Genomic DNA, 13,419 nt, shown 5'->3' on the forward strand with positions numbered 1-13,419 from the left:
TATTATACACTTTAATTAAAAATCTGAGAATTTGAGCTTCGTGAAATAGAAGAATGTCATATTATAGCATACACTGACTAGAATACACTGGGACAAGGCGGAGTCACATTTCATAATTTCCCCATGTCTAGTATTCTTTAGGAGTGGGATCATTTGCAGACTCAACAGTTGCTTCTGACTGATGGAATCTGGCCTAGTAAAACCTTATTTTTAACCTATGTGCTTTCTTTGCCTGCCATCGTTGCCTGTAGATGATCAAGTGTATGTAAGACTGCTCCTGCTGCTGAATAGAGAAGTACATCTAGAGCAGCAGAAATGTCTGCAGTGCATGTTGCATAGAAGGCAGTGCAGGGAGAGAAGAGCAGGGTGGAAGTGCCATGACCTTGGTCCAGTCATTCAACCCCAGTTCAGTTCCCCTTTAATGAAAGAAGGAAGTTGAACTGGATGATAGCTAAGGTGTCTTTCCCTTCTAAGATTTCTCCCAATTCTGTCAAATGAGATCCTTGCTTGAATTTGAGTTTTTTCCCAACATCCCAACCATGATGTTAACAAGTTTAATGTCTGTGAAAAATCATTATTTTTGCATTTTCATGTTTGTGTATAAATTATGAATTTTAATGTTATAATACAGAAATTCACTGTGCTCTAAAGGCATTTCTTTTTGCAGTGATAACCTTTTCATATTAAACCCTATAAGAATAGAATGTCCAGGTTGAAAATTAGCTTGTATGATTGAACAACTATTGCTTATTATATTGCCTTTTATATCACATTAACCTTCTCGGTTGCTAAATTAATAAGTTGTTGCAAAACACCCAGCTCCTCAGGTAGTGAACTTCATACTGCATGCTAATTGTGCTTTTTTTTTTTCCCCTGAGAAATCTGATTATCTCATTGTCCTCTCCAAATCCTGTTCAAAGTGCTATGGGATAGACATTATTCTTTCTGCTTTACGGAGAAGACACTGAGAATTAGAAACAGTGTCGAGGTTGCATGAGTAACTAGACCTTTAACAACAGGACTCAGTTTGCCTAATTTCCAGGAGAGTAAACATGACTGCCATTTCAGGCATCTTTATCTTTCTTTTCATTTTGAAGTTAGCATAATACTAAAAGGCACATGCTTGTGTCTTTATAAAAATATATTTTATTGCTATAAACTATATGTCAGGCTATTAAATAGATAGAAGAAACCTTTAGAAGTGCCATATTTTAAGTTCCCAGTAGTCCAGGGTTTATAGGCCCTTAAGGAACTCACTTTTCTTCATTGTCATAATCTTGAATTCCCTCAGCCATATCCCTTTGACTTTACTCTTCCACTTCTCTAACCCTTCCACCAGCTTCAGAGCTTGCCCCAGGTGTTGAGAGAGAAGAGGAGGTGAGGTGCCGTTTGTATACATCCTTGCTGTGTCTCTCCCTCTTCTTCATCTTACTGCTATAGGACTAGCTGGGGGCATCTTCAGTTCCCCATCCCATCTGTTCTATCTCCTCCTACTCAGGGGTATCTTGCTTGCAACTCCCTGGAGCCTGAACCCTTGATGAAATGTGCAGGATAGCTGGTGGTTCTGAAAGGTAGGTGAACCTCTTTCAGCTCTTGTGTGTGTAGAAAGGCTCCTCTTTGCCATCTACATTTAGCCGTGTTTTCCTTATTGAAATAAAGTGAGAAGGTAAAGCTGACTGGCCTCAGAAATAAATCCGTTTTCAATTATGAGTTGCATTAGAGACCTTTACAAACTATCACATACTGTGTGCTGGCTTTAGGGGCAGTTGAGTGTGTAGAACATTAAAGGTGGGGAAGGAGAAGTGGAGAAGAGAAAGGAGAAGATGCACGTTTGGGACAGCCAGACGTGAAATTCTGTTTCTAAATCGTCGCTGAAAGGATTGCTTAACCTAAGATGTACCTCAAATACAGTGCTATGGTAGGATAGAACCTACCCACTTAGGTGAAAATGTTTTCCAAGTCCACAAACAGCCAATATTCACGTGAAATTTTGGCAAAAACTGTATCTATAAACTGAAAATCAAGGAAATGGCACCATGGCTTAGAGCTGGGGCTTCAGTGACAGATGTGAAAGTTTAAATCCCAGCTCTTGTTCTCACTGGCTGTGTGAACCTGGACAAGTTATTCAAGCTCTGTAAATGTCACTTTTGCATCCATAAAGAGGAAAAAAGTTCCTATTATTACCTCATAGAATTGTTATGAGGATTTAGTTACTTAATGGATATAAATGCATATAGTGTGAACATTGAAGCAATACATATTAACGTTTCTTGAGATAAATATATAGTCTCATAATCAGATGAAACCTGGGCAGGTAGAGATCTAAACCCAAGATTTATTTCAGAGCATAACTTTTGATTCTGTGTTTTATTCTTTTTAAAATTACATTGTAATTCAGGAGAGCTGTTTTCTGAAGGTGTTTAGTGAGAAAGGTAATCATCGTGTGAGTCAAGGATTTTCTTGTGTTGTCGTCCTCTTCTCCCTGGAAGAGATGATAATATCAGTCCTCAGCCATGATGTGAACATCACACATCCTGTTTTGGTGCTAACAAATTGTCTTTAGCCTTTTCCAAGCAATGTCAGCTACACATGTCAGTTGCTTATCACTTTTCTGTTTTTGGTTATTTATTCTTAAAAAAGAATGTTAGTAAGTCAGAAATAGCCATTTTGTAAAAACTGCATAGCTAGACAGATCTTTGATCCTTATTAGGGTAATAATCCATCTGTTATGGAACTGGATCAATTTGTAAATTAAATTGATTAATCTAGCAGGGAAAAAGAAAGGTCTTGACTTTTCCCACAGGAAGCATTTCCTCAAATGGTAGTCCTTCTAAAAATATTTGGGAAGACTCAATTTTCTGCTATTCTTTTTCTCTTTGCTCAACTCAGAAAAAAGGCTTAATATGTATCCAAAACAGAGTGAAAGTAGAGTTCAAGCTTTTAGATTCTCTAGGGTCTGGTTGTTCCTGGAGGTCTCATATTTTTGACAGTGTTTAATGTTAAAAACCTTTCAATGACTATAAGAACATTTTTAATACTCATTGGTTAGTTTAGTAAATGTATAATTATACTTGAGTTATCTTCTGCAATTAGTTCACTTTATTGTTATTTTCATCTTGTATGATCCAAAAAAAAAATCTCCTGATGTTTCTCCTAACAATGTGTGATTGGAATAATAACTTCACATGTTGAAGAGTTTTGTGCTGCAGCTGAGAGGCATGTAAATACAAGCTGCTTGTTTGCAAGAAGCTTCCAGATTTGCAATATGATTGCTATGGAAACCACATAATGAAAACCTTATAACCATCTGTATGGTTTGATGGATTTCATTGCATAGCTGAGCTGTTTTTGTTTACTGTTATTAAAATGTTGAATGGAATATATTAACCCACACACATTGACTATTTGAGGTATTAATTAGTATCGTATAATGACATCATGCCTCAACCCCCAAATAAAATATGTTTAATAATAAACCTAAATAAAACAACGTGTATGTTTCTAATATATTGTGAAGGTGATTATTGCCTAGAATTTTGGTCACTTGTCCTTATATATTTTTTGAATGATGTGGAGAGGTTTGCTCTGTTAGTAAATGAATAGAGTAGTAGGATTTATTTTCATGATTTTGGAATCCATTTGTTCACTTAGTATTTATTGAACATCTCCCTTGTACCAGAGTCTATTCAATATTCAGGTTGAGTTCTTTTCTTCCTAAGATTAAAAAAGCACACACCAAATTTGATTTTGTTGTCTTTTATATGGAAGCTGTTTGTACTGTTAGCCCAAGATAAAATGGGTTGTTTTACTAGTGTTAAGAAAAATTGATATTTGAAACACAGAAGGTTTTGACCTAAAGATAGCAGTTCTAGGTTTGAAAAGGAGAAAGGAAGTGTTTTTAATGAGCATCTTATCCTCTAAAATACTTCTTATTAAGCATCTTACATGGATTTCAATTTGGATACTTCACAGTAAATATTTTTAATATCATTCTGATAGTTTAAGAATACATTGTGCATATAATAGGTACTTACATTTTAATAAAATAATAAATTCTTAATAATAAATTCTAAATTCATTGACAACTTTGCCAAGAATGGAGTTTTTCCCACTTAATTCTTGTAATTATTAATAGTTTTTATGATACCTTGACACTGACTTTGGGTGGTGAGACTAAATCCCATAGTCTCTTCTTAAGAGCCAGGAATAGTGCTTTCTATATTGATGTGGTTAAAGCTTTTGACTTCAGGACAAGTGCCCTTAACTATTTTTGAATTTACTTCTTACTATTGAATTTGTGACCAAATTGGAAGAGAGGGAGTGCTGGGGAAAGAGAAAGTATGAAAAGTAAAGAAAGCGTTCTCCTTTACCTCAAAAAAAATTAATGTTTTGTAAAACGAGTAGCTTGGACTAAATGATGGTAAATGTCCCTAATACCTTTAAAATTTGTATGAAAACACCCTATTGACCCAATTTATGATAACTAGTCCTTGAGGTTTAACATAAGTGAGATAATTGTTGAAGAGAAAAGAGACAGCATTTAGTATTAGACTTTTTATTAAGTCTTCTATATATTCTTTACTATTTGACTGAACTATATTAAATTGCCAGTATTATGTTTAACTTAAATGTGTGTAAAGTGCCAGTGATTTCCAGCTGTTCCTTATATTGGAGCTTTCATTCTTTTGTTTGAATTGAGTTACAAAAATTTGAAACAGTTATAATTATCTTGTAAGTACAGTAACTCTCAAGCTTCATTTAAATGCTGGTTTTTATTAATCACCACTTTAAAATTTGAGTGAGACTTCTAAATTTACATCCGCATTCTTGACCTGTCTAACAAGCTTTCCAGTTGCCCCTGGACATTTCCTCTGGGTTGCCCCACCAGTATATGAAATCTCCCATATCAGAAACACAACCCCTTGAGTAGCTTATCTTGGCTATTCTCTTTTTAGTAATGATGTTCCCATTTCTCAGTTAACTAAGCTCAAAACCTGAGTCATCCTTGGTTGCTCCTTCTTTTCCCGTAGCCCTCCACATCCAGTCAGGCAGAGTTTGTCTATTCTAGTTCCTTTCCCTCTCATAACCATCTCCGTTCCATTTCCTCTGCCCCTTCAGTTCAGGACTAACTTCCCCTTTAGCTAGACCAGGAGTGGTCTCTCTCCCCACACGCCTCATCTAGGCTGTCTGGGACAATGGGACCTGATAGCCATTCCTCAAGCAGTTTCAGTCCTGCCCTTTCTCGCCTCAGAAATTGTGGGGGACTCTTATTCCTCACCAAACATGTAAAAGTCTGAAGCATCCATAGCAGGATGTTCACGGCTCTTCAACAGTTTGCCCAAATGACTAGCATTATCTCCCATCCTGCTCTTCTTCTACAAGAAGAGCCCCCGCCTTTATTTTTTATTTTGACCTGGACCATTTTTAAAGTCTTTATTGAATTCATTACAATATTGCTTCTGGTTTTTTTTTATGTTTTGGTGTTTTGGCTGTGAGGCATGTGGGATCTTAGCTCTCTGACCAGGGATCGAACCAGCACCCCCTGCATTGGAAGGCGAAGTTTTAACCACTGGACCGCCAGGGAAGTCCCAAGAGAACCACATCCTTTAGCCAAAATGAATATGCTCATGCCTTGTTCTTTTGTTCATGCCTTTCCTTGTCTAGAAATTTCCTCCTTCCCGTCTCTCCTTATTCAGATTCTCTCCATCCCTCAGAGCCTTTATGGTATTTCCCCAGTTGGGTGGTTTCTCCTCTGCACTCCTTCAATACCTTGTACCTCACAGGTCAGGTTTTATGCCCCTTATCCCACTTTCCTTTAGGTTCTGTCTTCTGTCCCCTCTAGGCTGTAAGTTCCTGAAGGCAGAAGCTTCCTACTACCCTTACCTTTCTGGTAGAACCTCTGTCTCTTACAGGTAGTTAATGCTCAATGAAGATTCATGAGTTGAATTATTTAATAGTCATAATGACTGTATTTGTATTTTTTGCATAGTTTTCTTTAAAGTTTTTGATTTTCTTGGAATTACGATTCTTTTTGATCCCAGTTTTTCCTTGACATGCCATTTTGTTCATATGTCCTGCCTTAAATATTTCTAAATTGTATATTAATCCTTAGGTGGGGCAAGTGGTCATGTAGTAAGTATTTCTTTGATGTAAAAGGATTAACTAGCCTATTGACTCTGTTTAAAAACCCTTCTTATTTAATCTCATCATTTTTCTTCCTATAACTTGGGAAAGGAGTGTGGTAGGAGAGTGTAGAAATAATATGAAGATATATATGAATATATGCAGGATAAAGAACATGGATTTTGTAATCATAAACCTAAGTTTGAATAGCAAACACTGGAAGTTTCTTTACCTTTTTGAGTCTCAGTTTATTTCTCTGTAAAATGAGGATTTAAAATGGTTTACCTATGAAGTCTTAACATCTGCTGTAGTGTATGACACATAGTAGTTCCTCAGTATAATTTGGGGGGTATTACCTTGAAGGGTGAGGATGCTTCTAGTATCTTCCTTTGATGATCAATTGAGAAAACATGAAGTATCTGATGCTCAGTAAATGACTTCTAGGTTAACTGTATTTTATATCACACATTTTCTCTTTGCTCTGCTGTTGTTTTAGGGGCCATGATTTTATCTGTGGTACTCATGCCACAGTATAATGTGGTCAACCCGTATAATGCCGGGTGTCATCTTACTGCATTTTTAGGGCTTTTCTGGATTTAAGATTATTCCAGATGAGTTTCTGTGAATGTTTAAAACAAAATATGTGAAACGTTAGTACATACCTTAAATTGTATCAAGCCAACTGGTTAGGTTGCTATTTGGAAATAGCTAGAGGTTTCTTTGTTCAGCTTCAGATTATTGAAAAGGGGATGTGAATGTTGAGTGGTTTCATTCTTTGAAAAGGAATATTTATGTGTTATACACTTTTAGTTTTGCTCTTAAGATGGGGTGAGTACTGTGTCTTTCTCCTTGAGGAAAGCCTTCAGTGTCCCATTTATGTTGTTTATTTACAGAAGAGGAAGAGGATGGAGCTCCGGTGAAAGTGGAGGGGCAAAGGAAGATGAGTCAGGACAGTGTTCACCACACCACAGGTAATGAGTTGTGCAGCTTTCTGGGAAAGCTTATTTTGGTTTTGTTCATTTTCCTTTTCGTCACTTTCTTACTGCTCTAAAAACGTGTCCTCAGCTCCCCGAGGTTGGCTCCTTGGGTCTGGACCTCTTATGGCTGATAAGCTTCTTAGACCCATTTAGGATGCATGAAAACCACTTGAGAAGGATTTATAAAGTAAGCCAATTTATACAAGGTATTCCTTTCTGAATTACTTTGTAACGACTCAATTAGCTTTCATTTCTGCGCAAAGGAGATTTAGTTGCATAAATTAGCTTATCATCATTGAGGAAGTGTCACTGCTAAAGGACAGTTTATAGATACAACATGCAGTTGCTGTCAAACCTATAAGAATGTAATATAGACATCTGTGTATACTTTGTGCTTGAGCAGAACAGACTTCTGCCATTCAGAGACTAACAGGGGACAACAAGTTGCCCAGGGGACTGGCAATGTAGACATCTCTGAAAAGGTCAACTTGACACAGGCTCTGACAATCGACCCACAGCTCTGTCTTCTTTGATAAAAATCAGATAAACTTAAGACCGCTAATTGATCTGCAGCCTGTTTAAATGTTGGCCATGCATATCTTCATTGCATATGATTAACACAGAAAGCAAATGAATTGGGTAAGAAATGCCAGAGTCCAGTGACAGCAGCTTAAAAATGGGAAAAGGACAGTGGTGGCCTGGAAGGCTAGGAAGGATATTCCCCTTATCCCTTTCCACTTGGCACATGGCCCCAGGTACTAATTATGACTAAGACTGGAAAAATAATTGCACGTGCTGTGTACGGAATCACATGATAAAGGCAACTTTTCTTGCTTCTTGTTATTTCCAAATAGCAGGAGATAAACCGTATCTGTAGTGCAAGCATGAGGTTAGTTTTGATAAACCAGCAATTATTTTACACAGAAAGAAGAGAAGGACTGCCTTCTTATCAGGACTTTACACCTCTTCATAGCCACATGTCAGCTGGGGCAAGGTCTGCCATATCATCCCATGTCCTGCAAAGAGCTATAGTTGGGGGTCACCTCCCCTCTCTGATACGTCCATACATCACTCTTTCAAGCTGTCAGGGGCAGGGTGGTCAAGCAGTGTGTGTTCAGGAAGTAGCCTTCCCGAGTCCTTCCTACTGTGGCATGTAGAAAGGAAACAGAGGCCTGATTTCCGGACCTGGACAGGAAAGCAGGAGCAGGTTGCTGCAAAAGGTTTGGGTTTGCTTTTTTCAGAAGGGAAGTGAGGGACAAGTCATTAGATGCAGCTATAAACACCAAGGCTGAGCAAAGCCTTGAGGACGATGTTCACTGGCAGTTTTGAGTACATACGTTTTGTTATTATCATAAAGCTTCTGCCAAAAGCGTGTCGTTTTCTTTTTTTTAAATTTCTGTGCAGGTATAGAAGGTGGACACATACAAATCTTCTTTCCGCAAATATGAGTGTTTTGGCTTAAAACAATTGTGTTTTTCAAAAACCCTTTTAAAGCAACTGTCTCCCAAATTTTTGCCTTTGAGGGAAGGAAGAACAATATCAGTTTTTCCTCAAAGGAATGCAATAAGGAGATCTACCTTTTCATGCAATTGCTATAAAGCACTGCAATAATTCTTATCTTTAGTGACATGAAATTCTTTTCATGCAACAGTTTTAATGCTTTTGCATAGCAGTGACCTTTGCTCTCCCCAGGCTGTCAAAGATGTAACATTAGAAGTTTGTTTGCTGTGCAGGGCAGTGAGTTGACAAGGGTATTACTATCTTGCTGAGCATCACATGATGTGAACTTCTAACCTTACTCAAGAATGTTATATTTTTCACATTGACTGATTTTACTAAAAAAAAAATTCTTTTTTCAGACTACTCTAATGTAAAATATGTAAGCAAAAACAAAATTAAGCATGTATTTCTTACAGGTTATTTCATGTTTAAGCTTATGTAGCTTGCATATATTTTTACATATAAAAAATAAAGATTCCATTTGATTTTTTTGAACATTATACAATATGCTTACCTTTCTAAAATAGTTTTTACACCTATAACACTACCCAAGGAGAGATTCTCCATAATCTTATTATTGTGTTTTACCCATTGTCATCGTGTTTTAAAAATCTTTTCATTTTTGCAAAAGTAAATATCTCCAGTGTTTAGCTTGTACTTTCATAACAATTCTGTTATTCTTGCTCAGTGATCTGTTTTTGCATGTTTAACTTACAAGAGCAAATACATTGTTTAAATCTTTCACAAGCCAGCTAATTTAGAATGTTATTTTCTTTCTTTCTTTACCTTCTTTTTTAACCATATATGCTTCTTAGGACAAGAAACATAATGAGATGATTTTTTTTTTGATAGTTTTGAAAACATAGATCATGATGTGGATAGAATAGGAAAATTAATTCATACAATAAAGACAACTAAACCTATTTAATTTGTATTCAGAATGTAAGCATACCGGTGGTTTATGACATTATGCTCCATCCCATTTTTGTTGTTGTTGTTGTTTTTAAAAAACACATCTCACAGGGATTATTTTTTCAGTGTATAAGTGAACAGTGTTAACTTTTGTGAACCCACAGCGCTTCCAAGGATATCGATGCATAATTTTTTGTGTATGTTTAGACACACTTAAAATTTAGAAAAGTAAACCAGAGGAGCTTGCTGCTCTCTGAGGAACAAGATAATTCTTAATTTTTATGTTTGGAATTCATTTTAAGAATTTTGACATTACTTTCCGAAGGAGACTGAGGCTAATAAACATAGACTGCCAGGTTTTCTCCCCCGTCGTGATTCTTCTACATCAGGGGTCTCTATCCCCTGGGCTGCGGACCGGTACCGGTCCGCAGCTTGTTAGGAACTGGGCCGCACAGCGGGAGGTGAGCGGCGGGTGAGAGAGCCAAGCTTCATCTGCCGCCTCCCATCACTCGCGTTACCGCCTGAACCATTCCCACGATCCCCCCCCACCCCACGCTCCACGCCCCCCCCCCCGTCCGTGGAAAAATTGTCCTCCATGAAACCGGTCCCTGGTGCCAAAAAGCTTGGGGACCGCTGTTGTACATCATAACTAATATTGCATGCTGAAATAGAATAGTCAATTTGTGTGTACAGGTAGCCATGTGACATAAACAACTTACTGTTCTTTAACAGGGCTCACATATGGGACACAGGAATGAGGTTGGTCTTTGGGTAAAATCATCATCAAGATTGCAGAAAGCACAGTAGAAAATGCATCTTGTTCCCAGGACTGCCAGATCGCTAGCTCTGTTGCCTTTTTACAGCAGTGAGACGTAATGAAATGCCCATGAGGCACATCTAGGGAGAGATGCATCTTTTGCACACAGTGGGGGTCTCTCTTCCCCTCCTGTGCTCCTGTGACTCCTATTAGTGTTAATGGGAGTTTCACTAAGCTCATCGAGGGGAGGAGAGACCCCCAAAGTGGTAAGGATTATGTGTTAGAAATCACCATATACTTTTCTCTTCCTTCTTCCCTCTCTCTCCCCTGCGTTTGAAAATCTACTGAATGAAGAACTATTGTGAGAGAATCTGAAAAAGGAAAGAGCAAGCAGCAGGCTGAACAGCTGCAGAACCCACTGGGACGCTCCAGCTAAGCCAAAACTTCCCTAGTTTTTAACCCAGGTCTTCTTTCTTCAGCCTTTTAGGATCAAGCCTAAGGCTGAGCAGCATGGGGGACACACAGGAGCCTCGACTGGGGAAACCAGCTATTTAGATCCTTTTACCTCCTGGCCAGTGACTATGGGGGAGGGCCTTGCGTGTGAAATGATGTCATCCTCTCTTTGCTCTAATTCCTTGACTTTTAAACTGACACTGACGGACTGCATGGGGCACAACATTTGACCCAGTTAGCAGTTGATTTAATCTGACTAGAATGTTTCAACTTCTAAATCCCTATTTGTCTAAATAAGTGGTGTTTAAAGGAAATCAGTCACTTTATTATTAAGTAATTTTTTTCTTAAAAAAATTTGACAATGTTTGGAGAAATCTGTCCAGCCAGAGTGCCCTCTAGTGTCCATTCATAGAACTTCCATAATATATGCTTTGAGGGGAAAATGTAATGAAGGGTGGCCACAAGCGTTGTTAGTTCTTGGTTGGACTCCCAGGCTTGTGTACATCCCTGCTAGCTTCTGTAATGAGTGTTCAGATGCTAGAGTGGAAAAGTCAATAAGGTGTCTGTCTCTCTGTCTCCCTCCCTCCTTCTATCCTTCCTTTCCCCCGTCCCCCCTCTTTTTTTGAGTTCTTAGAAAACAAGCGGAAAAACTAATAGGATTGTCCTTGTTTATTTTCTTAAAAGTATAATGGAAAAGTCGCATCTTACTTCTTAAATAGTCAGACTCCATATTATTCAGATTTTCTTTTTGGCTTTAAAAAATGTTTCAGATACTAAAGAGGATTTTTTAGATTTCTGATAAACCTAACACTTTGAATAAATCACAAGCTATGTGTAATAAGATGAACGCCCTCCTGACACGCTAATGTGACCGGTTGTATTGGAATTGCCAAGGAGCCTGCTGTTTGAGAGCCATATAACAAAACTAAGATGACAACCCTGATCCAGCGTGTGTCTCCACAGTTATCCCCTCAGAATTCAAAGATGACATTCCAATGATGGAAGTTGTCAGCACGTGTATGTTCTGTCTGGTTAGTGAATACAGGGACATCTTATTGATATTGCTTGCATTCTTTTTGCATTAACTCATCAAAACTCAATTATCATGAAATTAAAAACAGGAAACAGTTCTCAGTGAAACAAAAGCAGCCAGTGTATTTAACTCTGTGCTGTGTTTCAGGCGACCCACATTGTATAAGTGACAAAGCATTTATTACCCGGTTTATTGTGGTATTATAGAACGGAGAGCGCTAAATAATCAATCAGTTAATGGTCTGTATGGCAGTTTGAACACATCACATCCATTGTGCTTATGCTGTTAGAAGGATGAGCTGATAACTCCAGTGTATGTTGCATGTTTATTCAGAGCCTAATGTCCTAAACTAGGGCTGACAGAAATCTTGGAAAATGCAGCTTTAGCCCTGGCAGTTTCAAAGTTGCTAAAATATTTTAGAAATAACTTTGAGAGGCTTTGGGTACAAAAGTCCCTAAAGATAAGAGCTGGAATTATCCTTTAGATTACTTTCATTTTATTCTCTTCCTTTAACCAGCTTTATGTTTTGAAAAAGTTTAAATTTAGGGACTTCCCTGGCGGTCCAGGGGTTAAGACTTCGCCTTCCAATGCAGGGGGTGCAGGTTTGATCCCTGGTCCGGGGAGCTAAGATCCCACATGCCTCCTGACCAGAAAAACAAAACATAAAAAAAGCAGAAGCAATATTGTAACAAATTCAATAAAGACTTTAAAAATGGTCCATATCAAAAAAAAAATATATATATATATATATACGCCACTGAGGCTGTTTTTTTTTTTGAAGTTTAAATTTCAAAAAGTTTTTTTGTTACCTCGTTTGGTTATATTTGTACCTTAGCTCCTTTATTATTATTATTTTTATGATGTGTCCTAAATTCTGTATGGTGCTTATTTCACAAAGTGTTTATCACATCTCATGGATATTGCTCATTACACAGGGAGGCTGACTCATCTTCAAAATATGTTGCAAGTAGGCTTAGGTTTGTTATAGAAAATAAGTGGGAAGTAACTTAGGTGCTGGTTTGAAGAAACATGTTGCAATTACAAGTTTTAGGTAAAAACAAGAAAAGGAGAGAGGGAAGAAAAGACATTCAGAATTAGATCTTTTTGAAAATGGTCCTTAATTAGATGAGAGCAAGAAGTAGGATTCTTGTGTGGATGTTATAAAGTGTTCTTTGAATGAGGACAGAATTTTTTTAGACTTTTTTGGTGGTTTGGAGTGGCCCTTTAATTGCTATTTGTTCATTTTTAAGTGAGTGCCCATTACATGAAAGCTCTAACTCTTGTTTTCTCTTTCTTCTTCTTAGGAGATAAAAGCACCGATTATGCTAATTTTTACCAGGGTTTGTGGGACTGCACAGGAGCTCTTTCTGATGAATTGTCATTTAAACGTGGTGATGTGATTTACATTCTTAGCAAGGTAAGCAGATACCCCAAAATGACAACTGTAAATCATGAATACAAAGCTGCATTTTTATGCATTTGGATCTACAACACTAGGGAAAAAATGCCAATTGGAATTCTTCTAGGTCCTTGTTAACAATTGGGAGTTCACAATAATTATTTTGTCAAGTGAAATATAATCAAATTTTAAACACAATCAGATAACAGGATTCAACTTAACAGTGTGTTTACCTATCACTTCAGCCTTTGGCTCACATCCACAC

The 13,419-nt window shown here is 37.6% G+C and overlaps 1 protein-coding gene across 4 annotated transcripts in view; it reads left to right on the forward strand.

The window, feature by feature from the left end:
- SKAP2 (src kinase associated phosphoprotein 2) overlaps positions 1 to 13,419 on the forward strand; it is a 160,795-nt gene that overhangs the window by 130,969 nt on the left and 16,407 nt on the right. For all 4 annotated transcript variants that reach the window (XM_007108957.3, XM_007108958.4, XM_007108959.4 and 1 more), the window contains exons 10-11: positions 7,017 to 7,094; positions 13,060 to 13,172. In XM_007108957.3, the coding sequence (XP_007109019.1) occupies positions 7,017 to 7,094; positions 13,060 to 13,172 (191 nt within the window). The remainder of the gene's footprint in view (positions 1 to 7,016; positions 7,095 to 13,059; positions 13,173 to 13,419) is intronic.

This window comes from Physeter macrocephalus, chromosome 5 (genome assembly GCF_002837175.3).
Source record: "Physeter macrocephalus isolate SW-GA chromosome 5, ASM283717v5, whole genome shotgun sequence".
In the NCBI taxonomy this organism is placed as follows: domain Eukaryota; kingdom Metazoa; phylum Chordata; class Mammalia; order Artiodactyla; family Physeteridae; genus Physeter; species Physeter macrocephalus.